Below are 26,192 nucleotides of genomic sequence, written 5' to 3'. Positions count from 1 at the left end.
ACACCCCCCATCCGCCCGATGATGTCACTGCTAACGGTTAACCAATATCGGAGGCGCCCCCGAGGTTCACCCACTGGACTAGCAGCGTGCGCGCTTGTTGCTTCCAAAGTCTCGTTGCCGCCTGATTTCGTTGTGTCGGCACCGAGCGCAACCGCTCAGTAGCCGAAAGAACGCGACGCTGTGCGGCAGGAAGTTGCGTACACGCCGCATTGTCATCGCAACATACCAACCGGAACGAGCACTCGGAGCAGTCCAGTAACCGTCCCATTACCGTTTTGGGCGCGCGTTCGCGTCCTGTTTGAAAGCCAGCCAAGGTGCTAAGTGCGCGTAATTAGTTGAAATGCAATTAATTGAAAAGAAATTATAATTGAATAACGTTGAGGCGATGGCTATAGCGATGGAGATGCCGAAGCCCATCCCTAAAAGTGTTTCCCGGCGGGAAATTGTGCGACAAATGCCAAGCAAAGTTTACATAAATCCGATTAATTTCTAATTAAAATCAAGGTTACACTGCATATCGACGAAAAACCTAGGAAAAACACAGGAAAATATTGAAACTTGGCTAAATATTTGCATACTTTAAAGTGATTTTAAAGTAAAAGTGAAAAAGTTGCATTGGTTTACGGATCAACAGACACTAAACCGCTTGAAATTGATAACAAATTAATGAAATTATTCACTCGAACGCCCGAGTCCTGTAAATTGCAAATAAAAACATCAAAACTTTTTGCTGTAAAAACAACTTTGAGCAGCGCAAAAGTGAAGGTAAATTTATGTGGCCACAAAACCAAAAAAATATCAAATCAAAATGAAATAAAGCAAACTTTTGATACGGCCAGCAAGGCCCGACAAATCGAAACGAATCGACTCGAGCATGACCTATTACTGTCACGTCCGTATCCGGCAACAGCAACTTTTGGGTCACGTTTTGACATTTGGCAAGGCGAGGCAAGGCCTATCCAAGATCCCACATCCGGAAGCCCAGACGAGCAGCAATAACACAAAAATTAGAGCCCCTCGCCAAAGTTGGGGGCCAATTAATTAAAAAGTTTTCACGCGGCCAGAATCAAATCAACAATTTCCCCAAGTATTTAGGCGTAAAATTCGAAATTTTTGCAAAGTTTTTTCAGATATTTCATTAGATGCGCCGTTGGAATGGGTCCATGTTGTCTCCTGTTGTAGGGTAGCTTGTTGTGGTGTCGTCTACGACTGGCAATGAAAATCAATTCGCATTATTGCAGCCTCGCTGAGTTTTCCAAAAAACCTGCGACTACACACACCAACCCACTCGGAGCCGTCACAACTCTTTCGGCTTCGTAGACGCAAATACATTTTGAGGTTGTAAATATGCACGAATCCGAGGGTTGATTAGACCCTGATGGACTCCTCAGCTGCCTGCTGGCTGCTGGCTGCTGCCTGGTGTCTGGTCTGGCCAGGTGATGTGCTTGACCCCGCGCGTTGACCCTAAAAATAGGCATGTGCAGCCTCCACCCGGTCTATATATAATCCTTCTCCCGTTGCGGCTCTATCTTTAAGCTCTTAATTGGTTTTGCTGCCACTGCTGCGACTGTGACGTGACACAAATTGTGGCAGTAGGTTCAATTTCTGGCCCAAATAAACTTGTACTCCGAGTAGCTGTAGCCAAAGTCCACACAACACACACAAAACCATAGTCTACTTTTCAGACTTAAAGGACACGCCTTTGGCTAATTGGTGTGTGTGTGAGGGTCCTGTATGCGAGTGTGCTTGTGTGTGTGAGCCTGTTTGTCATAATCAAATGTGCGCCTGGTCATGTCTGAACACGCAAGCAAAAACTGAGTTTCTGTGGTGTGAGGGTCACCCTAATGACAGGGCGACTAATCGTGAGGGCCAACAGAAGGGGAAAAAAGTTGCGACTACTGCAGTTCTTAATTAGCAATTTGACGCATTATGCGGCTAAGCCGCTAGCATGTGCCAGGATTAGTTCCTAAAAGGTAAAAAGCAACCCGAGAGACGTTGATGAAGCCAACGGGCCGAATGTTGCATATTAAGTGGGGTGCCAAAGCTCCTTTGTGGAAGGAGCAGGGAGTCAAGGACTGGGGCTCGGACTCTCTGTGCTAATAGCTACAAAGATGAACCCAAACCATGTTAAGCTGTGGGATAGTTATCTGCTTTTGTGAGCGACTTTCTCATCCAATCAAATGGAGAATAAGCTGCCATTCCTTCCAGTCCGATTCATTGTCAATTCGTCAGACCCAATGGCAATTGAAATGTATTCATAATGAGGCAGGCTCAGGCTCAAGCTCAGCCTTGACATTGAGATACAAGTACAAGATGCACCAACGAGTGGCCAGAGCCAGAGCCACAGCCAGGGGCACGACACAGACAGACACACAGACGCCAGTACAAAAGAGGAATCCGAAACATCCTGCAGTTATTTTTGTGATTGAATCAATAAGACGCATTCAAGAAGGTCGAGTTCCGGCATTGGCAAGTGGATCAAAAACCTGTTGAACAAATGCCAATGCCTCGGGGCGGAAGAGAAATCTAACGAGAAACTTTGGACCCAGACAAACATTTACTGGGAATCTGTTATGGTATTTCAGTTGGGCAAAAAAACATATTTAATGAATTTATTTATGCTTCAATCACACAATTTAATTCAATTCGCGTGGCGGCAACGACGATGGCGTTGCCCTCAGCAAACGTAATTCGATGGGAAAGGCCTTGAAAGTGAAATTTCATTCATTCAACTTTAGGCTGTTTAATGGGCAGAGTGGAGGGCAGGAGCGAAGAAGCAGCGCGAGGTGAGGGGCAGGAATTTAATATGCCCAGCGACAAGTAAATAAAAGTAAAGTATCCGCCAGGGACGGGACTGGATGTCATGGCGTATACTTAATATACTTTTCACTGCAGCCAAGAAACAGGGAAAGTTTACCGCACAGGGGCGCAGATATACACGGGCAGATAGGGAGAATCAAGCAAAAGTTTTTGGCTACTTTTTACCCTACTCGCAACAGATAAATGACAGAATAATTGTCCCCTCAGCCGCATTTAATTTAGTTTCAGCTTTTGACTAGACCAGACGAAACTCTGCCAAGAGTTTTTTGGGAACGGGACGGGACTCGTACTTGACTTGGTAAACCGCTCCCCAGACAGCAACAGAAACTGAACTGAACTGAACTGAACTTAACTGCCTCCTGTGTGCGAGTGTCGGTGTGTCTGTTGCCAAGAAAAACTTATGGTTCGGCAGCTGTGGGCTGTGCTAATTGTTCTTGTTCTGCTGGTGGTGCTGCTGCTGCTGCCGCTGCTGCTGCTTTTGGCTGTGGCTCAAACATTGTAGCCTAGTTTCGGCCGCGCTCACAACTTGTGGCTGCAATGGCCAACCGCGTAACAATTGCAGTTTTGCTTTGACTACGGAATGCACTTTATGGCAAAGGGTATTAGTGGCTTGAAGCAGGCAGCTTGTCTACAGAAAGACGGATACAATGCAGAGGGAGAAACAGGAGTCAGCTATGCAATTGCCTAAAAGAAAGCGGAGTGAATGGAAGAGGAGCGTGTTTCCTAGCTGGAAATATTTGTAATAAAAACACGAAATCAACACGAAACAGTAGGCAAAAAGATATCTTATGAGTAGGCACAGAATTACACTTCCTTGTGGCATCAAAGACGCGAAAGAGTGTTCCAATTTCGCTGCCAGAATTACTTTTAATTCTGTTTGCTTTTGTTTTTCTCTCCACCTCTTTTGTTTATGTCTCTCAAATTGCTGCCAAGGCTATGCAGCCATCGAAAACGGTGGAAAACAAGGCACGAGGACGAGGAAAAGCCAAACAATGCCAGAAAAGCCACCGAAAACTGCAACAACTGGGCGAAAACTTTAGCCCGGTTCGCGGTTTATGGCAGTCGAGAAGTTGCTCCATCAGTTGCAGTCCTCCTGCACCGATAGACAGACAGACAGATAGACACAATTCCGCTTTCACTGACATCTGAAAGCCGTAATGCGCCCCGAAATCACTTAAGCCGCCGCTGCTGGCGATAAAATCACCGAAAAACCATAGAAAAAACATAAACAAATTGTAAAAATACATTTATAGTAGACATGCCCGTGGAATTCGGCAGCACAAATTTACTGATGCAAACAGAAATTGAGACAAATTAATAACCAAATCCTAATTAACTCGATTTGAGTCCACATTTCATTGAACTGGAAAACTTTGTTGCCTCCGAGTTGCATTCTTCCAATGCAATTTCGCAGTGGGGGCCGCGGCAGTCGCTGATCGATCTGGCGGTTTGTAATAGCTTTTGGCTGCCTTAAAAGGCACCGCACATTAAAGCCATTTAAGCAGAGAGTGTCATAATATGAGAGAGACCTCCGCATGAGTCACACATCGCTAGACACTGGCAGTCAAGCGAGCAAACTGCAACGCAAAGATATCTGCCATTTAGCAGGAGAGATACATTAAGAGATATTAAAAGATATACATTAGAATACTTGAATCTGCCTTGCTTCAGCGTTTAGTTTACACCCCTCTCTGGCTGGCAGTTGCTTTCCCTTTTGCCTGTTTCCCTCTATTCCGTTTTAATGGCCTGCACTGTAGCAGAGCAAAATCCATTCAAACTCGCATGCAGACCATTAAAATGCTCAATTTTCGAGCATGAATATACTCACACACGAGTCTATCCCCAAAAGCAGCAGTTGGTGGGGCTGGGGGCGTGTTGCCAAGAATATCTTGTTGTCTATTTACTTGTGGAGCTGATAAAAATTCACTTTATTCAGTTTGGCTGTTTATTTGCTTTTGGGCACAAAGTGGCGACCGTGCAGCGTAGTTCCAAGCGGTACAAAGCATCGAAGAGTCGAGAGTCCGCTCAAGTGGCAAACAATAAGAAAAAAATAGGAAGTGAGGCAGAAAAATATAAAACTTTAACTGCAATTGCAAGGGCCAGACGACCAGTCGACAAAGTTGCAGTTTTTCTTTCAGTTTACTGAAAACTTTGCTGCAAAAACTGTATTGGAAATTGTGTCTATCTACGGCTAATCTGACGTTAGGGGAGTTGTTTTTTTACCTCAAGTCAGCGTCAACTTTCTTGCATTTTTCCACTTCACTAAAGATGCTCCAAGGAGTAACCTTTTCTACCTGTAATGAATGCCTTAGGAGGAGCTTCTTTGCTTGGAACTTTGCTGAATGTTTTAATCAGCTTTCCACTCCATACATTGCTGAGAAGTTCCACTGCAAGCAGAAATAATAGCAGGCCCTTTACCTTGATCCGAGCTGCAGCTAAGAGTTATCTATCCTTAGAAATGTTTGTGTGTAATTGGTCCCCATGGTGGCATATTTTATTCATGCAACTGCATCTTTGCTGAAGTGCAAAATGATTGTGCAAGAAACTGGAGAACTTTTCCATTGCTTTATGTGCAATTTACAAGTGTTTTTCTCAACAAGTTATTGTTGCTTTCCGATTCGATTATTGTAAAAGGTTGAAGGTACAGCTACGGGGGGTATGGGTTTGTTTGAGTTGAAACGAGGAGGAGCCCCATGGCATGGCCCCATTGTTGCCCCTGTATCTTCCTGGTTTGCCCGTTTATTTACCCATCTTCTGGTGCCGCTCGCTTTTCGGGCTGCGGCTTTGATAAAGCACACTCAAACACACGCACACACACACACACACATAAAATGCTTCTGAGCCAAATATGTATAAAAGCTGAAAGCCAGAGAAAGAAACGATAAAATAAAATGGGCAAGTTGCTGCCAAGACAAACAGCCATAAAGACATAATAATTGAAAAATTAAATACACACGAGCAGCGAAGAACGAGTTAATTTTGTACTGAATTTCTCGCTTTAAGGTGGCACGTGGTCGTCCAAAATTAATGGGAAGATAATAATTTTCATAGCAAAAACGAAAAGTATACAAAAAAATGATCCAAACACACATGCACAGGCAAGTAGTTTGTCATTGTCCAAACAACAGCAGCGCAAAAGAGACAGCCAAGAGGGAGGGAGGGAGGTAGGGAGGGGCATGGCAAGGAGTAGAAAAACATAATTGAAACTCGCACAGTTTTCATTAATTTTCCAGGCAGGCCACGGAGCCAGTGGAGCGGCGTCCTCCGCTTCCGCCTGTGTGCTGTGTCGGATGATGCTATGCTGCCATTAAGGCTAAACACAAACCATTTAATTCCCTGTTTAATCATAATTTAAGGCACGCTTCAACGTCACTCAAAGTCAGTCCAAACCCCTTCAGTTGGCTCTTCCTCTGGCCGTTTAATTTATGCCACAAATTGTTGAGTTTGTCTCGGAAACGTATTTTATTTAACAATATTCTGCATTGCAGAGCGGCATTGCTGGCAGGGTTGGGATCTCAAAAGATGGATCTAAGGGGAGGCTTACAATGTCGGGGCTTTAGTGCAATGCGTTTGATGTGGCCTTTTGCTCTTTCATTTTTACAGCTTTGTTGTTGAATTCAAGTTTAATACGATGAAAACCCCCGGGTAGGTGTTTAACTCCCTTTTGAGTGGTTCATAAAAAGTGAACGCTTTTTTTTGGAGTAAATAATTTTGTTGGGTTTCTGAATTTTATTGCAGTTGCGGCGAGTCGACGTTTTATTGAGTCGTTTGACAGCAGTCGCATTACAAATATTTGATGTGTGTGAATATTCAAACAATGATTGGGGAATCGCTGTGGGAATACTCCAGATATTTCTCATTGCATTCCCAAAATCCCGAATGATTCAACTTTACGCTGAAGAGTGATAAAATACTAAATGGTAAATCCCGGAATGCCATTGCTTTGGGGCACCTGTGAAAGCATTTCTATGGCAAGTCATGCAATATGCAGTCACAGCTAATGCATGCCACAACAGCAACAGCAACAACAACAACAACAACAATATTAAAAGGAAAAAGGAAAAGAGACAGGAAAACACGAACCGCATAATGTAAACGAGCGTATGCCATGATTAGCAGACATTTTGCGGGGCAAAATTAAAATAAATAGCCAGTGGTAAATGGCAAAAATGTGCTGCCAAAAGCGTAAACACACACAATGCTGAGCGACACCCATCCGCCAGCCGTCAGCGAGCTCGTTCTCTGGAAACGTTTCAATTTATGCACGTGCGGCGGGCATTTCCTCCCAATTCAATTAGGGCCTCAATTTGCAGCGCTGTCAGCTAGCAAGCATCTAATTAATTATGGAAACGCATTGAATAATAAATTATGTTTGCCACCCACACACGCGCGCTATACGAAAATATTTATTTATCAGTTTTAAATGTCATTTAAATGGTCGCCGTTCGAGCATCTAAAATGCAAAGCCTGAAAGTATGCAACAATTTCCGATCAGAAGCGGCCTGGAATCGGATTGGCATTTGTTTATATTTTATATATTATTGAAATCAAGTAAATTAATGCTAAATACTAAAGCTGCCAGCAGTAAATATTAATTATGCCAATTTTAATTTGTGATCCATCAAAAATGAAACCTTTTAGATTATAATTAATTGCCAAAAGGAAGCTGAAGCTGTGCAAAATTAATTGATTTTCAAATGCAAACAGAACTGGCATAAAAATATACTAAAACGGCTATGAATTTTTGATCAATTGTAACAAGAAACTATGGCAAATAAATATGCAAAAATTGCAAAGGTTTTCTAATTGAATTTTCGGGCATATCGAAAAGAAAATGCAAAAATGGAGAAAAAATTGTAAGAAAAGTTATTCTTAAAATTTACACTTTAAACCAATTTCAAACCTGCTAATAGCCCTAATTAAAACGCAATTAAATAGATAATTTAACAACCTCTACCGTGATGATCGCAAAGAGTTTGTTCACTTCGTGGCCCCTGCCTAGATGGAGCTTATCCAGAGAGCACTTCACACCCAACTCTGCTGTGCCAACTGCTGGCGCTTGCAATAATTAATTAAAAGGCTTCCGAGAGTTCTCGGACCTGCACAGGAGTGTCTGCTTTTGGCCTTCTCTCTGGTGGACGTTGGCCCCGTGGCCCCCTGGCCATCTCTTATTCGCGTTGGGTCATTAATTTATTTTTAAGAAGCGCATAATTGCCCGGCAACCTGCTCCAGTAACGGGAACTGGAACTGGAACTGGAACTGCAGCAGGTCCAGGGTGCACGCTGGGGGGGGCCGTGCCTGGATAAGCCGTGGCCAGTGGGCAACTCCGATTGCTGGATGCATGTGGGGGCATGCTGCGGTCCGTTTGTTTGTTTATCGCTCCTTTCATGCAACATAAATCGCTGGCTTAATGCATGGAATGTGGCAAACAACAAAAGGTGCAGGCAGCAGCAGCAGCAACAGCAGAAGAAGGAACAGCAGGAGGCAGCAAATTGCCAGCTGCAATCCTTTTGGCCTGTCCGCATGGATGTCCCTGGCAGCTACTCTTACTTCCCCCGCTCCCCCGCTGCACGATGAGCAGCTGAGTCGCCTTTGTGCCCACTGGTGTCGACATGAATCAAAAACTTAATTATTTTGCAGCCGCGCGAACGGCTAGCAGGACACCAAACAAAGTGTTTGCCGAATGCGACATAAATCGGCTGCCGGGACATGCCTGACATTTTGACGCAGCTCGCAAAATTTTTACAACTCAGCTGTAGCACAAAAAACAAACAAAAAACAGAGAAAAAACAATCGTAAGAATATTTACAGTCAATTTGTTGGCCCTCTCCCTGTCTGCATGCTCCAAGTGCCATAAACTCTTTTGTCTCTGTGTGTGTGTGTGTGTGTGTGTGTGTGTGTGTGTGTGTGTGTGTAAGAGATACACAAAAGGAGCTGCCATGCGTTGTGGCATCCTATTCCGGGACTTGCACCTGCTGCGTCGCTGCCACTGCCGCTGACAGTTTTGTTTCCCGCCCCCCTTTGGGCGAGGGCATTTAAATGTTTTTAAACAAATTTTAAGAACGACTCAGAAAAGGGTAACAGAAAGGGGGCTGTGTCCTGGCCACTCCTGCCACAGGACATCGCCACTGCGTGTGGGTGGGCATTGGGTGTGCGGTGTGGGGACTGGGGACTGGGGCAACACGTTAGACCAAGCGGAAACTTGGCTGGCAACGGCATAAGCTGGTTACATTGTCACAAAACGAAGAGCAAGCGATACGATGCGATGCGAAACGAAATGAAATTAAAGAAGCGTAGCGGAAATTCCAGGAATATCCTCAGAAGTATTCCACCCACATGCCCACCCCCCAATCGCGATCCTTGCGGAGCAACAGGATGCACATAAATCATTGCACATAAAAAATATGTGCACGATAAGTATGCGACGCTGGCAATAAAACATGCTCAGCATATGGGAGCGGGGATGGAGCGAAGGGGGTGCCGGAGCTGTCACACATTTATGATGAGAAATTGCAGAGGACTAAGAGACACCCTGTCTGATGACGGTTACGTGCATCCTGTTAAATGGCATTTAATTGTGTTTTATGACTCAATAATAAGCGGCCTCGTCCTCGCCTTGGCTTCATCCAATTGTGGTGCAGGCAGCGGACCGCAGATAGCAGTGGCCAAGTGGCCAGCGAGTTGCAGGCTCTGATTGAATTTGACTTGATGTTGCATGTTGCGCCATTTGCCTGTGCTCCGTGCTGCTGTTGCTGCCACTTGGACTGGCACTGCCATAGCCAAAGGGCGACACATAAAAAGCAGCCTCTGTACGGTCCATGCTGCTACTGATGCTGCTCCTCCTCTTGCTGTTACTGCTGCTGCCTCTTCCTGTGTTGAGCAAAAAAACATTTGACATTTCTAGTGTTTGCTGTGTGCCGCCCTGGGGCTGGGGCACCACAACAGACACTCGCATGCCCCACAGCCACCCAATAACGGAGCGGGGCGACAGCTTAAATGGCACAGTAGCAGAGTGACAAACATATATGCCATGTACAGTTATAGATAGTTATATGTATATATATGCCATAACGATTCTGCCAGGCTCATTTTGCTTTGCCACCGATTGCGGGCATTGCCAATTTGATGCTCGGTTTGTGGTTCGCACTTGGGGCATAAAAATGTTTGATAAAAGTAAGGAAAAAGCTTAACTAATCTTAGATACAATTGCAGTAACAGCTCTGGGAAATATTAATCTTAGTTACACTTTCTGCGCTCCTTTGTAAGAGCATCCAAGCAGCGCTTCCTTACTGCGACTCTCGCTCTCCGTTGCTTTTGTTTCTTTTTCGTTTGTTTTTTATGCCACCTTCTTGTGCACACTTTTGCACTTGTCACCAGCTCTATAGGTACTACATTACATACTTATATATATATACACATACATATGTATATATGTATATGTATACTGCCATTGCCTGACGTGTAGTGCCCCTCGCTGGTGTCCCTTGTTCCTTGTCCTCGTCCTTGCCCTTGCCCTTGCCTCGTCGCAGCCATATCCACTTGAAATCTGTCAACTGCAACTATTTATTAAATTATATACTGCCATTGTTAACTGTGTGAGTGGAGACCCACACGAGGGTCTCCTCCGTGGCAGTGGCAGTGACATTTTCTCTCTTTATTTGTTTGTTGCATTAAATTTAAGAGCAAAGTCTCGGAGCTTTATTGAGAATGCTAAATGCGATTTGTTGCTTATCTGTTTACAGATTCCCGGACTGGCACTGGCTTCTGCACATTTGTCGCCAATGGAGAGGCGAACCTGGGGCCGCCTGCCCCACACTTTGTGGCAGCATTAGGCAAATTGACAACAGCTTAAAACGCTTTGGGGCGACGGCGGCTTAAAGCACGGCCAGCAGCAGGAGGTTGGTCGGGAAAAACCTCCTGTCAAGCTCAAGGATTCTCTCTCGCTGTCGCTGGCAGCTAAAACTCCCACTTGACGAGCAGCGGGCGCCGGAGGTGGAGAGCTGAAGCATCCGAATAGACGCACAATGAGTGTCGAACTGGAGGAGGAGGAGGAGCGCATTTGCCTCAGGTGAGTGCTGACAGGCAGGCAGACAATTTGGGTTGAGGTCGAGGTTGAGGTTGAGTGTGTGCCGTGCCCCAGAATGTTGTGGCATGCATTCTTAAAGCTTCTGTGCGGATTGCGGCATGCCATTGCAGCACAAATGAAGAATAAATCTGAGAGTCGTTATTTGTTCTCCCACAATAATCAATTAAATGGAACTACAACTCCTGCCGCACCCCACCCGCCGCTGCCACGGGACAATGTGTTATCCGAACACAATGCCAGTTTGTGGCACATGAAAAGCCAAGGCAACAAAAGGCGACAAACACCAATAACAACGGGCACTACAAAGGCGCGGGAGGGGCAGGAGCTATTCAATGTCAATCTCGTATTTCAATTATGCTTTATAAATGGCAACAGACGACGCGACGCGTCTGACAAAGCTGCCGTCTCCGTTTCCCAGGCCACTCGATACCAGACTCCTGCCCCCCACGAGCGACTCGCTGCAAGGACTCGCGCAAGCCTTTAAAAGGCAGCGTTAAGTGTGTGTGACAGAAACCACTAGCAATTAAAGAGCAACCAAAAGCCGCGTACGCCACGTGGTCGCTGACTTTGCACTTTGCGGCAATGCAGAAAAAAAACCACAGGTTCAAATGGGATAACGACTGCGAAATGCTCACTAATTGGGGAAACTCTGCTGAAAACTTAACCAAAAAAGAGTCAAAGTAAACTTGTTTGCCTTTGAATATTGTTCTTAAATATTACAGCTATTAATTCTCCCTCAGTTATGCCTTTCCTTAGCCTCTCTGTCGCATTCCTTTGAGCAAACACAACATGGCCTCGGCTGTCCACTCGCTTCGGTGGGTATTTAAACCACAAAAGAGCTTGTCGTGTGTGTGACACGGCAAAAGGACGGTGCTGCTCGCTCGGGACTTAATCGAATTATGCATTTTTAATTGCAAATAATGCACAGACAACCAACTTGTACGCTGGCTTTGTGTGGGGCGGGGCCATTACACGAATTGCATTCCCATTAAATTAAAGACTCGCCAGGATAAAAACCTCTCCACAGTCTGCTCTCTGGCTATCAAATTTAATACGCATATAATTTTGGCAGCACCCTTTTGGGCCTGGTCGAAGCATTTTTGCATCGAAGGAGCAGAAGAAGCGGCTAGAGCCAGTCAGCACAGACCTGAAATGTCTGTTTAATGTCATGCAAATTTCCTTTTTCTATGCAAATTTTGTACTTCCAGTAAACAACAAGCGACAAAATCAGAGACAGGGAAAGGCAGAGAGAAGGAGAAAGAGAAGAGAGAGAGAAGGAGCTATGAAGATGGAGCCACAACAAAGGCGACAACACAGAAACTAGGTAGAAGCCAAGCGGATCTCCGCATAGCGAAACACCCGGCCATAAAATGGGAAATTTTAATGACAAACGGACAGGCGAAATGCTGCACAACGAATTGGTAGATGCCCTTAAGGAGCTGCAGCTAAGAGTGGTAGAAAAAATATGAGAAACTGCAGCAATAAATCCTTAAACCAGAAGCAATAGTTGGCAGTCTTTCGAGGCTAATTAGCATCTACTTTAAGGCTTCAGCTATGCCTGGCAAACGTCCCATCAAAGTCGTAATAGTCGCTCCCCGAAAGGCACATCAACAATGAAGCCGCAGCAGAAGCTGGCAGACATTTCGCGACTTTTAATGGGTGGAAAACTTTTGCTGCAGCCCGCAAGTCGCGACTTCTGTGCGGCGGGGAAGCTAATTAGTTAACCGTAAACATAAATAGCCATGTCCTGGCACAACTTGTATGGGGAATCCACACTCCACACTCCACACTCCGCCCTTTGCCATTGCCATTTGCACTGTCGCTTTCGTGTTTCCCTTTCAAGATTTCGCTGGTAAATGTCAAAATGTTCGCGGAATACAAAAATCAGTAGAGAGGAGGAGCGAGGATTTTGCGGCTCCGGGCGCACAATTTGTCAATTTTAATGGCTTTCGAATAGCACGAAGTTGGACGGAGGGCTGACTGGCTGGCAAATACTTGGTAACTTGATTGCTGCTTTAAAAAGTGGCCACTTATACGGCTTATTGCCTCTTTTTTGTTGGTTGCTGCTTTGCTTTTGGGGCTCGGCTGCTCCTTGACTCTGATTGCTGCTCGTTCTATGCCGGACACGACCCGAAATGCCGACACTCCGCCTCTATGTGTGTTTACCCAAATCAGAAGCAGTCCGTCAAATAGAAACGCTTTGATTTGAGCCGCCAGAGTGCGAGAAAGAGGACATCAAAGACGTCTCTCAGCCTAAGCGCATTTTGTGCATAATAATGCGTAGCGAGGCTCTCGCTTTATGCCAAATAATGGCATTTTGTAAGTGTCTAAAGTCCGACTCTGATTGAACCTCCAGCGGGTCACCCTACTCCGCCTCTGTGGCCTTTTTTTATGGGTTTTCTCTCTGCCGCTGAGCCGTTGAGTAATTTTTTGCTATTTTCTGCTTTGTTGCGCCTGTCCTTTGTCCTCTGTGGCTTGCACACCCATGTTGACCAGTGTACAACATTAACCCAAATCCAACAGACACAGAGCCACACACAGAGGCCAAAGTAGCGACGGGCGACTCCTTGAGGGGGCATTTTATGTGCCTGAACTCTTAGCTAAATGAAGTAGCCATAGACAGTGGCCATAACCGGGGCAAGGTGGACACTCGCACTCATACTGCTTAGTGCACAGTCATTGACAGGGGTCAGGGGACAGGGGACAGGGGACACCTGCTGCTGAGTTTGTGGCACTCCTTGGCTGGCCTCGTGCCTTAAATTAATTATCAATGATCCCCCCATAATCATAGTTTATTGTAATGAAATAGTTTTTGGCTTAATTCTGATGACTCTGAGCAATCGGGGAATGTATCCACTACAGGCAGCGTCCCCTTGGCAATCATCTTGCGTCAATCTTGTACTAATTATCTCTAAATATTTACCACACGCCCTCGTAGCAGCAGCAGCCCGGCCACCATGGCAACCTTTATTAACGCCCGCCAGCTGTGCTGAGAGCCACGCCCATGCCAGCACACACACACTTGGAAGGGCTTAAACGCTTAATAAATAAAATAGGCAGCTTGAGAGGGAGGGAGACATCGTTTTGGTTGCCATATCGATAGCTTTGGCCTTGGCAAGTTGTTAGTTGGAGGCGCCAATGCTGCTGCTTCTGGGGGCACGGCAATAATGCATGGAAAACACACACCCTGCCCCCGCACACCCGTTGGTTGCACCCCTGCAGGGCCCTGTGGGTTGGGTTGAGCATAAATATGTCAAGTGTTAATTGCTGCCACTTAACGCAGAGCACAACACACACACAGTACGGGGAGCAGGCAGGGAGGCAGCCTGGGAGAGGCGAAATGTGGTTGAGACTTGAACGTGTAAATATGACTTTAATCTACTTAGCTAAGCAGCTGCTTGCCTCCCCTCAAGACTCGTAAGTCGCAGAGCAAACAAAGCCACAGACACAGACACACACCCAGCCAGCCAGCAGCCACAGAAACGGATACGGATACACACACACACACGCACACACACAGCACTTGTTACACACCCAATAATGTGCTTTAACAAGTTTCTTATGGCCATAAATTCAACAAGCCAACAAAAGCTCATAAAAAGGGCTCACTCCTCCGTCGCCGCTTCCACTTCCTGTGTGGCGCTGCCCCCTTGGGTGCTGTAAAGTGGAGCAGGAGCAAGGGTAGGAGATTGGACTGATTGGCGACTTGAAACTAAAACCCCAACGGCTGTCTGTATAAATAAAAGCCAACAGTGCAGACATGCCTTTGACATCCACCCAACAACAAACAGCAGACGCTGAACAGGAAATTTCATAAAACAAAAGAAGGAACTCGGATCAGCAGGAACTACAACACGTGATGCCAGGGGGGCATTCGTGTAAAGGATGCAGGGCTGATCAGCGCACAAATTGCCCCAGCAAAGCCTCTCCCGTGTAGCTGCCCTTAAATATAGCCATCAATAGCTGCAGATAAACATTGCGTGGACTCATCATCATCATCAACATTAAGGCTGTCATTATCGCTGGGGCCAGCAACCAAACGCTCGTCAATTACCATATCAGCAACAATGTTGACCAAAACTGATTTCAGTTAGCGTGCCAGAGAGGCGGCCGCTAGCAGAGAGAGCGGGAGAGCCCCGCTCCATCCGCCCAGAGTATCACAATATATCCAGACGATGGCAATATTTGTTGCGCTCAGTTGTCAAATGGCAGTTCAATGGGAAAGACGCGAAGTATATAAATGAATCAAATAAAAGCGCCACTCGAGTGAAACACACACAAAAACCAGTTGAGCAGACACAACATATGTGCATTGCTTAGGGAAAGAAAGATCCAAAACGACAACCATTAATACAACCCAAAAAGATGACGTAGAGGGGAAGAACTCCAGTGCAAAGTTCTGCAAGTGAAAAGTGATTCAAAATATGCTCGAAGCGGAGATGTCCCGCAGTTCGATTTATCGATTTTATTATCAAATTTTGAATATTGTTGCGCCATTATCAACACATTTATATGAGCGATAATTATATTAGAGTTTATCTCGCTGGCTGGCGATAAAACGCGACTCGTTTCGACCGGATTCGTGTGCTTCGTGCTCTCTGTTTATCTCTGGGATTATTACTCATCCGCCACAGTAACCCCTGCAACTTTGTCCACTCCACACCGATCCCCAGCTGCGTGCAAACACTGGGTGGAAGACCAATGTGCTAATCAATGAAACGGAACGTGATCTCTTGCGATTCAGGCATGTGATATCGTTTTATTGGCTCAAAACTTACAGGTGTGTAAACAGAAAACCCAGCTGGAGAGGCTGCTAAGTGTCGCTTGGATGATTGAAACATTTCAAGGTGCTAAAATCACAACAGACAGACTTTGACTGTTTACTGGAAGTGCGATCTGGCTGCAGAAAATATGAGCTAGGGGAAAATTCCATACGAAATTGATTGCAACAGCAAAACGAATGTTTGGATGCTTATTTTCGCTCCACATTTAAACTTTAATCAAAGCATTGTCAGTGCTGTAGAATTATGCATCATTTGCTGTTCTTATGGCAAAATAATAACTGATATAATGCGTGGGAGTGTGCTTAGATAAAGTTAACAAAAGATAAGCACAGAGAGAGAGAGCACACAGCACTGTGGAGAGTGTGTTGGCGTCCCACACATCGATTGGTAGGGACAGTAAATATAGTAAAATACGAGCTGATCCACGCCGTCTGGCAGTGCACAAACAACAATCCCAAAATAAACGCACGTCTCTCTGGCCAGCAGATAAGATTTAACATCAATTTGATAATGCTCGTAACTGGCACTTAATGAAAGTCTAACGAGCAAAAGCGAAAGTAAATGAAATGAAATTTGTATGAAAATTAAATTAAAGCATAAATGCTGAAGGGAGAATGGCGCAATCGATGTGCTCCATGTACTCCTAGCTGCGTGCATATTATGTACATAAATATGTACATTTGTATGTACCACATTCAAAGATATTCCCAGCATGGCTAAGGTTTCAGCTGCGATTTATGGCCCATGTTTCTGCTGTTGGACTTGCATGTAGTTTTCCTTTTCCTCTCTCTGCTGCCTGCCCTGAAAAGTATGCTATATTCTGGGCAGAGTGTGAGTGTGCGTGCCTGCACGCTCCTGTGTGTGTCTGTCTGTGTGCAGTCGTGTGTGTGAGTGTCTAAATGCTAATTTGAATAATGACAACGACATCAACGCGCGCCCAGACATTTTCCCGTTAGTGTTCCTGCTGCTACCCCGCCATTTTGTGTATGTGTTTCCGCTGCGGCATCGCATCGGAGAATTGAGGTTCAAATAATCTGCTATAAAGCATACGAGCGTACGTACCATATCCGGTGTGACAGGGCGCGCGTGTCCGTTCGCAGCGGGTGGGCAGAGGAGGAGCTAAAACAACAGACAAATAAACAAGAAATTATTCATCAGCCACGGAGAGTGTGAAGGAATGTTAGGAGAGAGACTAGGGAATGCTCTTCCATGAGAAAGTTGACTGAAAAAAAGAGATTAAATGCTCAAAAAACACTCAAAGATTTATTGGCTAATTCCTGCCGTGATTCACCAAAGAAATGTTTCACTTTGAGAGTGTCAAAGCGCCACATTTGATTGCTCTCCCGCCTTTGGTTTCGCTTAAATCAAAGAAATACTCAAAGGTTTAGGGCGGAGACCCCAGACATACCTCAGACCTGGCCAAATTAATTTACCATCCACACAAATTCCCTTTTTGGGAGGGTGGTAGCCGAATGTTTACCCTCATTAGAATGCAGACACCGAACTTCAAAGGGAAAATTGAAATTTACGTCTTTATTCCCCCGCAGAAGCGCGGAGGAGGACCAACAGCAGCAGCAGCTCAACATGGATGACGACAAGCTGGTGTCGGATGAAGTGCATCTGCGACAACTGAGCGCCACACCTTTGTGCGCGCTGCAACAGCGCAGACAGAGCAACACGCTGGCACATTCCGCACCGCCAGAGCTCCAGCAACGCGCCGCCGATGGGGACAAGCAAGAGGCGGACAAGATGGAGATGGAGAAGAAGGAGGAGCAGGAGGACAGAGTGGTGCTGCGACGCGCCGCCAACAAGGGCGCCATTGCCTTGGCACAAATTGACGACCTAAAACTGGAGGGCGATGACGACGACGACGCTGGCTCGGGTCTAAGTAATCCCGCAGCGCAAACCACAGATGATGAGCAGATTACGGCCACAGACACAGCAGCAAGTCCAGCTCCAGCAGCAGCAGCAGCAGCAGCCTCCTCCGCCTCCGCCTCCGCCTCGGAGGTAAGTCAATATGTGCCCACGCACTTAGAACTAATTAAGAGCGAAACTAAAACCAAAAAACACAGCAGGATGCAGCAGCAGCAGCAACCACTCCAACGACGACAACGATAGCCACTCTAGCGGCAGCCATGATGGCAGCGGCGGCGGCGGCACCGCCGGACATGTCCAAAATCCCACGTCTGCCCGGCGACGGTGCCCAGACAATGGACGACAATGGCGACCTGCCACCCTCGCTGCGTGCCTCGACCACATCCATTTTGTCCAATTTGCGCAAGAAGCAGCAGCAGGCCATGTTAGCCGGGGGCGGTGGCGGTGGCGGTGGCGGCCTCAAGGGGGGCATGGTCAAGCAGACGCCCCTGCGAGTGCAATCGGTGAGAATTGTGGAGGCGAAGCGTGCCTATGGCCCCAAGCGACGCACCGAAAGTTGCAGCATCTTCGGCAACAGCAATTTTGGTGAGCATTTAAGACTGATTCCCCCCCAAGAGTTGCGCTCACTCTCTCCCCCCTCCTGGCAGATCACGAACTGGAATCGGGCGCCTCCATCTCGAGCATCGCTGTTGGTGGCCCGCAGCGACCGCTGAACAACGAGACTTACTCGGCCTTCAAAAGCGGCAACGTGGTCAAGGGCATACTCTGTCCCTCGCTGACGAACTCCTTCAAGCAGAGCTCGCTGGAGCGCAGCTATCTGACGTACACCCACCGCCAGCGGCAAAAGTCGCTGATCATCGTCAATGTGGTGGACTTTGTGCTGAAGATTGTGCTGGCCCTCGTCTGGATGCTGCGCCGCCGGCAGCAGGGACAGGGACCGCTAGAAACCGATGATGCCACGATGGTGGGCTCAAAATTAGCTTCTCTGTGGCCTTTCCTTTTCATTTGAAATCCCTTTTTGCAGTACGAATCAATGGCCACGGCCATTACTTGGTCCATCTGCTGTGGCATTGCCAATATGGCCATCTGCTTCCTGGGCTACTGGCGCTGCTTTGCCAACAATTATTTGCACTGGGCCGCGGTCTGTACGTGGGTGCTCTTCAATATCCAGGGTGAGTTTTGGCTCGTAAATCATGCGTCACCTGCGTGGGCCATCAAAATTACCAAATCCTTTTCCCGGGCCCTCAAACGGGCGGCAGTCATAAATGTTTTACAACTCTCTGCCTACGGCCTCTGCCATTCCAGGATTTGTTGGCCAGGGCGTGGGCTTTGCCGATCGCGAGTACCTGGTCTGGTACATTCTGTTCGTCATCTTTGTGCCGTATGCCATGCTGCCGCTGCCACTGAAGTGGTGCGTTGTGGGCGGCACCATCACCGCCAGCTGCCACCTGGCCGTAATTACCATCATCAAGCTGCAGCATGGCGAGGTAAATTCCGTAAACATTCCTGCAGTCCAAACTCAGCTCATGTTTCCCCTCGCTCTCTCTGTGTGTTTTTGTACCCTCAGGCCAGCATCAATGCGGACTGCGTTCTGTTTCAGATCTTTGCCAACTTCATTCTGTACACGGCCATCAATGTGGCTGGCATGTACACCAAATATTTGACAGATCGCGGACAGCGTTTGGCCTTCATCGAGACCCACAAGGCAATGGAGCACAAGAAGGAGTCGGAGAAGGAGTTGCAGCGCACCCAAAAGCTGCTGGATTCAAGTGAGTTTGAAGAAGGTTTTGGCAAGTCTGCTTGGTTCGCGGAACCTCTTGGCACCCATTTCTCTGTAGCCTAAAGTACAACTCAGTAATTTTACAACTGCTGCAACTGTAGAGAGTTTTACTCCTTGAGTTTACATTGCATTTTGCTCTGCCCCTCTGCAGTCCTTCCCAACATCGTGAACAACCAAATACGCAGCGAAATGTACAAGGGCACAGATCCCACAGTGGAGACGCAGTTCAACAAATTGTACGTCTATCCCATGGATAATGTGAGCATACTCTTTGCCGACATTAAGGTGAGCAAATGCCCAGACTGAAGTCTACACATATTTAAGACCTTCCTTTCACAGGGCTTCACCGAGCTGGCCAGCAAGACTTCGGCCCAGCAGTTGGTCAAAATATTAAACGACCTTTTTGCCCGTTTCGATCGCATTGCAGAGGTTCGTAGCTGTGTGGGGACTGAGGGCCCATCCTTTATTGAACACAATTTCCTTACAGGACAATCACTGCCTGCGTGTGAAGCTGCTGGGCGACTGTTACTACTGTGTGTCGCAGTTCGAGAGCGACAACTGGAAGACGCGACCGGATCATGCTGTGTGCAGCGTGGAAACTGGCCTGCACATGATAAAGGCCATTAAGGATGTGCGCATACACACACACGTAAGTGTCCCCAGGAGTCCCATTTTATTTAAATTTGTGAAGCAAGCAAAATGCAGCCGACAGACGTCTTTTAAGCACGTTTTTTTTGGACAAATTTAATAGCCAGTTTTTTGCAGTTTTTGCAGCTGTTTTTTTGCGTATTTGTTTTGGAGGGTTTTCTGTTTTATTTTTGCTGCACAATCTCGTGTGTGCTGTCTTCGACCCTGGCCTAGCAGCAGCAGCAGCGGCAGCAGCAACGTGTTGACAATTCATTTGTATGCAAATCTCAGCAGAGCAAAAGGCAACGCGCAATGGCAAAGGCAGCAAACTGCCAGAGAGCTGTGAACAAAGTGCCACACGGTGGAATTTAATTGATTTTTGTTGCCTTTTGGCTTGCCGCAGCAAACGTTGAAAGGAGTTCCCCCGGATTCTTGGGGATTTATGCCGCCTGCAGTCGCATAATTGGTGGGGCCCCGTCCTAATTGCTGCGCCATTCTCACGATTGACTGCCCAACTCTGACTAAATGATTGACAAACTGCACGGACAAACAGCACGTCTGAAAGTAGAGTGTGGCAAGTGCCATGTGGCGCTTGTCTGTCCCGTCTGGTCTTGCATATTTGAGGCACGGAACTGAGTTTGGCTTTCAATTGCAGGTGGACCTAAACATGCGCATCGGCATCCACAGTGGCTCGGTGATGTGCGGCGTGCTGGGTAACAAGAAATGGCATTTTGACGTCTGGTCTAATGATGTTATCATTGCAAATCACATGGAATCCGGCGGCATACCCGGGTAAGTACAAACCCAGTCACGTTCTGTGTGTGTGTTCGGGGTGGAGCAAGCGGAAACAGCTGCGTGAGCTGCCATCGAAATTAGGCTAGCAAAATGTGGGCTGGGGATTGCAGGGAACCTGCCTAATAAACCGGCTTAGCTGCAGCATAAAGGGAATTAAAGATCCACTTTGCAATGCAACGAAATATCATTATTGGTCATAGCAGCCTCTGCTGCACTTTCCTTATTAAATTACTTGCCAAAACTTTGCCTTATTGCTGCAGGCGATTGTAGTTCTTGTTGCAACCCCAAAAGGCTAAACAACTTACACTTTTGGCCAAGAAATCTCCGGTTTTAATTGGCCAATTTGTGGGTCCTCTGGCTGCTCTCTCTCTGTGGGCTGCTCGAACAATTGGTTAGCAATTTTCGCTGGCTTGGCGTGTTTAGACACAAGAAACCAAAATAATAGAATGGAAACCAAAGGCCAGAGAGCGACCAGAGAGGGAAATTCGAGGCAACCGCAAGCTGGCAACACACACAAAATGAAATAGAAAACAGAAAATGAAAAGCCTCAGCAATGAAAAGCTCAATTTAATGCAAAATGCTTTGATGTAATTGTGGCCTAGGCGGCAGTAACCAGAAACCAGTAACAGAACAGAACAGAACAGAAGAGAAAGAACTAAAGAACTAAGCCCAGACCCTAAGAGCCAGAACCCAATTATGAGGTGCACACACACTGGGGGGTGGGTGGCAGCCACACGCCCACACAGAAAACACAAAAGAAAAATTGAGTGGCAAGGAAATTGGCAAGGGGGTGGGGTGCAGAGGGGGAAATCACCACCACGCAGCATTCATTGAAAGCGTATGCAAATATTTGAATTTAATTTTGGGCCAAACTACATTTGGGAAACCTCTCCGCTCTCCGCTCCTCCTCCTCCTCCTCCTCTCTCCCCCCTCTGCAGGCGCGTTCACATCTCGGAGGCCACGCTCAAGTGCCTCAATGACTCCTACGAGGTGGAGCCGGGCAACGGCGGCAGTCGGGACAATCATCTGAAAATGCTGAACGTCAAGACCTTCCTCATCAAGCGCACAGAGCCGCTGAGGTATGTCTGGAGAGAGCAGAATCCAAGAATCGTTTTAATCCTTTAACTTCCCTGCAGACCCAAGCGACGCTTTGGCACGCGGAGCAGCGCCCACCTGGCTGGCAGTGTGGCTGCTGCCTCCACCTCGGGCACGTGTGCCGGCTCGCCCACTCCCACGCCCACGGCGGTGCCCACGCCCGCGCTGCCCAAGTCCATTTCGGCGAGCGGCAGCGGCAGCATTGGCGGTGGCACGGCCGCGATGGGCGGCGATGGCGCGAGCATCGATGGACGCAGTCTGGAGTATGCTGCCAGCATTGCGGTGCCCGCACAGCAGCCCGCGCTGCTGCTGCAGCAACAGCAGAAGAAGAACATATCCCTGAACTCGCTGCCCAATGTGGTCGAGGGCGTGGCCATGGACAGTCGGCGGTTGAGGAATGGCGGCGCTGGCGCTGGCGCCAACGCGGGTGCCAACAGTGTGGCTGGCGCACCCGCTGGAATGTCCACGGTGTCCTCACCCACGGCCATGATGTCCGCACCGCTGGAGCAGCAGCTGCGGCCGCGGAATGGCGCGAGCATCCAGAATCTAGCGGAGGCAATCGAGGGCAAGGGTTTGATTATCGAGGATGAGTCCACCACCGATTGGATACCCGAGATTCCCTTTAAGAATGTGAGTAAATCCTTAGCTAAAGCTTCACTCTAGGTAGCTAATCGTTGACTGCCTTCTCTTCGTAGTTGAACAGCCCCGAAGAGGGTCTCAATCGTGCCGATTCCATACTCGTGGATGCCAAGCAGGAGCATCGTGTTTCAGTCACAGTTCTCGATGAGGAGGTAAACGTAGGAAGCCCAGAAATGCTCCTTTCTACCTTTATTTATATCTTTCCCCGCTTGTAGATCGATGAATTCATAGAGCAAAACATTCAAATCAATTCGAACAAGGAAATCCGTCGCGAGTATTTGAATCCCTGGACCCTGAAGTTCAAAGACAAGTGCCAGGAGCAGAAGTTCTGTCAGCTGCGCGAGGATATGTTTCGGTGCGTATTCCCAGGCTAATGGAAAGCAAACAATGGGCCAGCTCCCACAGCTGCGCCTGTTCTTAATTAACGAACTGTTGCTAATTGATTTTTGCTTCCGTCTCCACCTCCATCACAGCTCCAACATGCTCTGTGTGTTTGTCATTTGGATATTTATGGTGCTGTGCCAGGTCATCATTATTCCGAGATGTACGCGTCTCATTATATGCCTATCGGTGGGCACAGTTGTCCTCACCTTTTGCTGTGTGCTGGTGATGGCCGAAGAGTTTCCAGGTGAGACATTTCCCTCGAATTTCCTTCCTCTATCAGCTACAAAGCTCCATTTGCAGGCCTGCCACGCTGCCTGAAGGTAAACTCTGCCAAATTGGTGCATCAGCGGCAGCGGCGCACGCTGTTCATTTGCGGCGTAATCATCTCCATGTGCATGCTCAGTGCCATTGGCCTGGTGCTGTGTCCCTCCTCCACGTACATTGGCACCGCGGACGAGCACTCGCGGCTGCTGCGACGGGCGCTGTACTCCTCGAACGCCTCCGTGGCGGAGAAGGAGTACAAGCTGAATGTCTATCTGTCGGCCACCATTCATCACAACATCACCATCAGCACGCCCAGCAGCAGCGCGGGAGCGGCAACCGCCTCCCTGGTGGATGCTCTCATGAACGAGAACATCACGAATGCACCCACCGAAGAGCTGATGCGGAGCACCCTGGCGAATGCCCTGAACCTCACACAGCCACTGGAATCCTTCGAGCAGTCGCATCGTCCCTACACGCTGACCAACAACGGGCACAGCGTTTCGCTGAACAACTTCAGCTACGTGGATCTCTATGGCTTGCCCCGAGCCACGGACATCGAGGGGGAGTGCGCACATCCCGAGTATCTGGTCTTCACCTGGGTGCTCTGCCTCGTCTCGCTGGCCACAGCGCTGAAGCTCTACTACCTGGTCAAGGCGCTGATGGCACTGGGCATGGTGGCCTTCTACACCACGCTGATTGTGCTCAAGTTCAGCACGGGGGATGTCTTCAATCTGGGGGATCTGTCCCGGCTGGGCATGCCGCTGGGCGTGCAAATGCTGATACTGCTCATCTCATTCCTCATAATGGTCTGCTATCATGCCCGATTGGTGGAGGTAAGCAGCAGCTAGGATTCCCCTGTGCCACCTCTCCTTAATGCCAATCCTTAGGTCACCTCACGTCTGGACTTCATATGGAAGGAACAAGCGGAGCGTGAACTGACCAACATGAAATCTAATCGTGCGCTTAATGACACATTAATTAAGGTAACTGCCACCTGTCCCCCGGTCTGTGGCTCATTAATTTAACTGCCGCTTTTTGCAGAACATTCTGCCGGACCACGTGGCCGCCTACTACCTCTCCGACGAGCACACGGACGAGCTCTATTCGAAGATGCACAACCTGTGCGGCGTTATGTTCGCCTCCATACCGAACTTCCAGGACTTTTACTCCGAGGACATTGACAACGGCAAGGCCTGCATACGCATCCTGAACGAGATTATCTGTGAGTTGATTGATTAAATGCTCTGCCACCCCGCTTACCATCTGTCTAATGGCATGTGTGTCCTTGCAGGCGACTTTGATGAATTGCTGGAGGAGCCACGCTTCGCTTCGGTGGAGAAAATCAAGACTGTGGGCGCCACATACATGGCTGCCGCTGGTCTCAATCACGAGAGTCTGCGTGCACGCGGCGAGACCTCCGAGGACAGCGTGTGCGACCTCGTGGAGTTTGCCTTTGCCATGAAGCAGAAGCTGGAGGAGATCAACGGCGACGCCTTCAACAACTTCCAGCTGCGCGTCGGCATCTGCAGTGGTCCGCTGGTCAGCGGTGTCATTGGTGCCCGGAAGCCCGTCTACGACATCTGGGGCAACACCGTGAATGTGGCCTCTCGCATGGACTCCACGGGCGAGAATTGGCGTGTCCAGGTGTCGGCCAACACAGCGGAGCTGCTCTGCTCCAGGGGTTACACTTGTGTGGTATGTGGCACGCGCTTTGCTCTGTTAAGTTCCTAACTTGAATCCCATTCCCCCCTAGAAACGCGGTGAAATCAATGTCAAGGGCAAGGGCATGATGACCACCTTCTATGTGCATCCCAAGGGCATTACGGAGAGCCAACTGATTTCACCTGTGCGCCTGCCAGCGGGCATACCACAAGCTCAGACCCCAAATCTTCAGCGTCAGACCTCGCATCATGGCTCCTTCAGCGCCGTGGTCTTTGGCATGCTGCAGGCCAGCAAGCGGAGCACAGCCATCGCCGGAACACGTGAGTTTCAGCGAAAGAACTCCAGATAAAACCATTCCTAACTCTTCAATCTTTTAGCTACTGGCACACCTTCGCCGCAGATTCGTCGCGGACATCGTGGCAGCACTTTCAGCTCGGTTCGACTGTCCCAAAAGTCCGCGCATGTCAATCCCGTGCGACGTAATACGACACGCGTACGAGGACGTTCCTATCGCCAGAAGAAGGTAACGAAATAGAGAAATATATAGCCCATGCGAGCATCATTAACTTTCTCCCCAAATCTCCTGCAGAGTTCCTCAAACAATTCGATTGTGACCCAGGCGAGTTCCAGCTACATGCCATCATTTCGACGAATCGATCAGATTGAAACGACCATATCGAAGAGTCACAACGATGCGTTATAGCCAACGACGCGCACTAATTGGGTCTAAGTCGATCTCAACCACAACCAAACACACGAAGCAGCAACTGTCTGACGAATTTATTTTTGGAACGATTTTTAACGCTTGAGCGCAGATTTCTGCATCGGTCGGCACCACAAGCTACTTAGTAGAGTTTTTAAACAAATCGTAGTTCAGTTTGATTGCAATCTTCTTGCATTATATCTCAGCACAGTTCTAGTCGTTAAACACAAGTTGGTGTCTCTTTTCTCTGTGTGTGTTTCAAAGTTTTAGAGTCTAAGAATCTAAGATCCCCCCCAACCAAATGATGCCAATGATGGACCTACAGCCCTGTTCAATTCTATCAAAATATACAAACATAATACCCATTTTAGGCTAATTTTGTGTAGCATTAGTGAACCCATTTAAAATCACATAAATTCCATAGAAAATCTAATATTCAAATTGTTGTACAAATCTCTTCACAGTTTTTTGAGCCAAGAAATTTAAATGTAAATAGATTAAGGGGCAAACCCACGTGTACGATAATGTTTTATGTGTATTTATGTGTAAACTTCCCATTAAAAAGTCGTAGCTTTGTAAGTGACACCCAAACATATAAAATTGTAGAGTTATGATGATCAACGTCAGCCCACGATGGTACGAAAAGAAAATTTATGCACCCAATATTGTAATTAAATA

At 47.7% G+C, this 26,192-nt stretch overlaps 1 protein-coding gene across 2 annotated transcripts; it reads left to right on the top strand.

The window, feature by feature from the left end:
* Window positions 1-101: 101 nt before the first annotated feature.
* Window positions 102-26,192, top strand: LOC117894316 (adenylyl cyclase 78C). Of its 2 annotated transcripts, XM_034801287.1 has the most exons (24): window positions 102-765; window positions 10,563-10,888; window positions 17,238-17,701; window positions 17,836-18,150; window positions 18,213-18,529; window positions 18,590-18,737; window positions 18,871-19,052; window positions 19,133-19,334; window positions 19,497-19,630; window positions 19,685-19,774; window positions 19,833-19,994; window positions 20,628-20,764; window positions 21,706-21,846; window positions 21,904-22,492; window positions 22,558-22,653; window positions 22,717-22,856; window positions 22,975-23,129; window positions 23,186-23,982; window positions 24,037-24,132; window positions 24,191-24,371; window positions 24,441-24,844; window positions 24,903-25,131; window positions 25,189-25,334; window positions 25,401-26,192. In XM_034801287.1, the coding sequence occupies exons 2-24, from the start codon at window positions 10,845-10,847 to the stop codon at window positions 25,512-25,514; spliced, it is 5,283 nt and encodes a 1,760-aa protein (XP_034657178.1). In that variant the 5' UTR covers window positions 102-765; window positions 10,563-10,844; the 3' UTR covers window positions 25,515-26,192. The 2 variants fall into 2 exon arrangements, with proteins under 2 accessions (XP_034657178.1, XP_034657177.1); XM_034801286.1 differs by lacking the exons at window positions 102-765; window positions 10,563-10,888; window positions 17,238-17,701 and having other exon boundaries at window positions 17,799-18,150.

The sequence above is a fragment of the Drosophila subobscura genome, chromosome J, assembly GCF_008121235.1.
Source record: "Drosophila subobscura isolate 14011-0131.10 chromosome J, UCBerk_Dsub_1.0, whole genome shotgun sequence".
NCBI lineage: Eukaryota > Metazoa > Arthropoda > Insecta > Diptera > Drosophilidae > Drosophila > Drosophila subobscura.
This window is presented reverse-complemented; position numbering and strand designations above follow the sequence as displayed.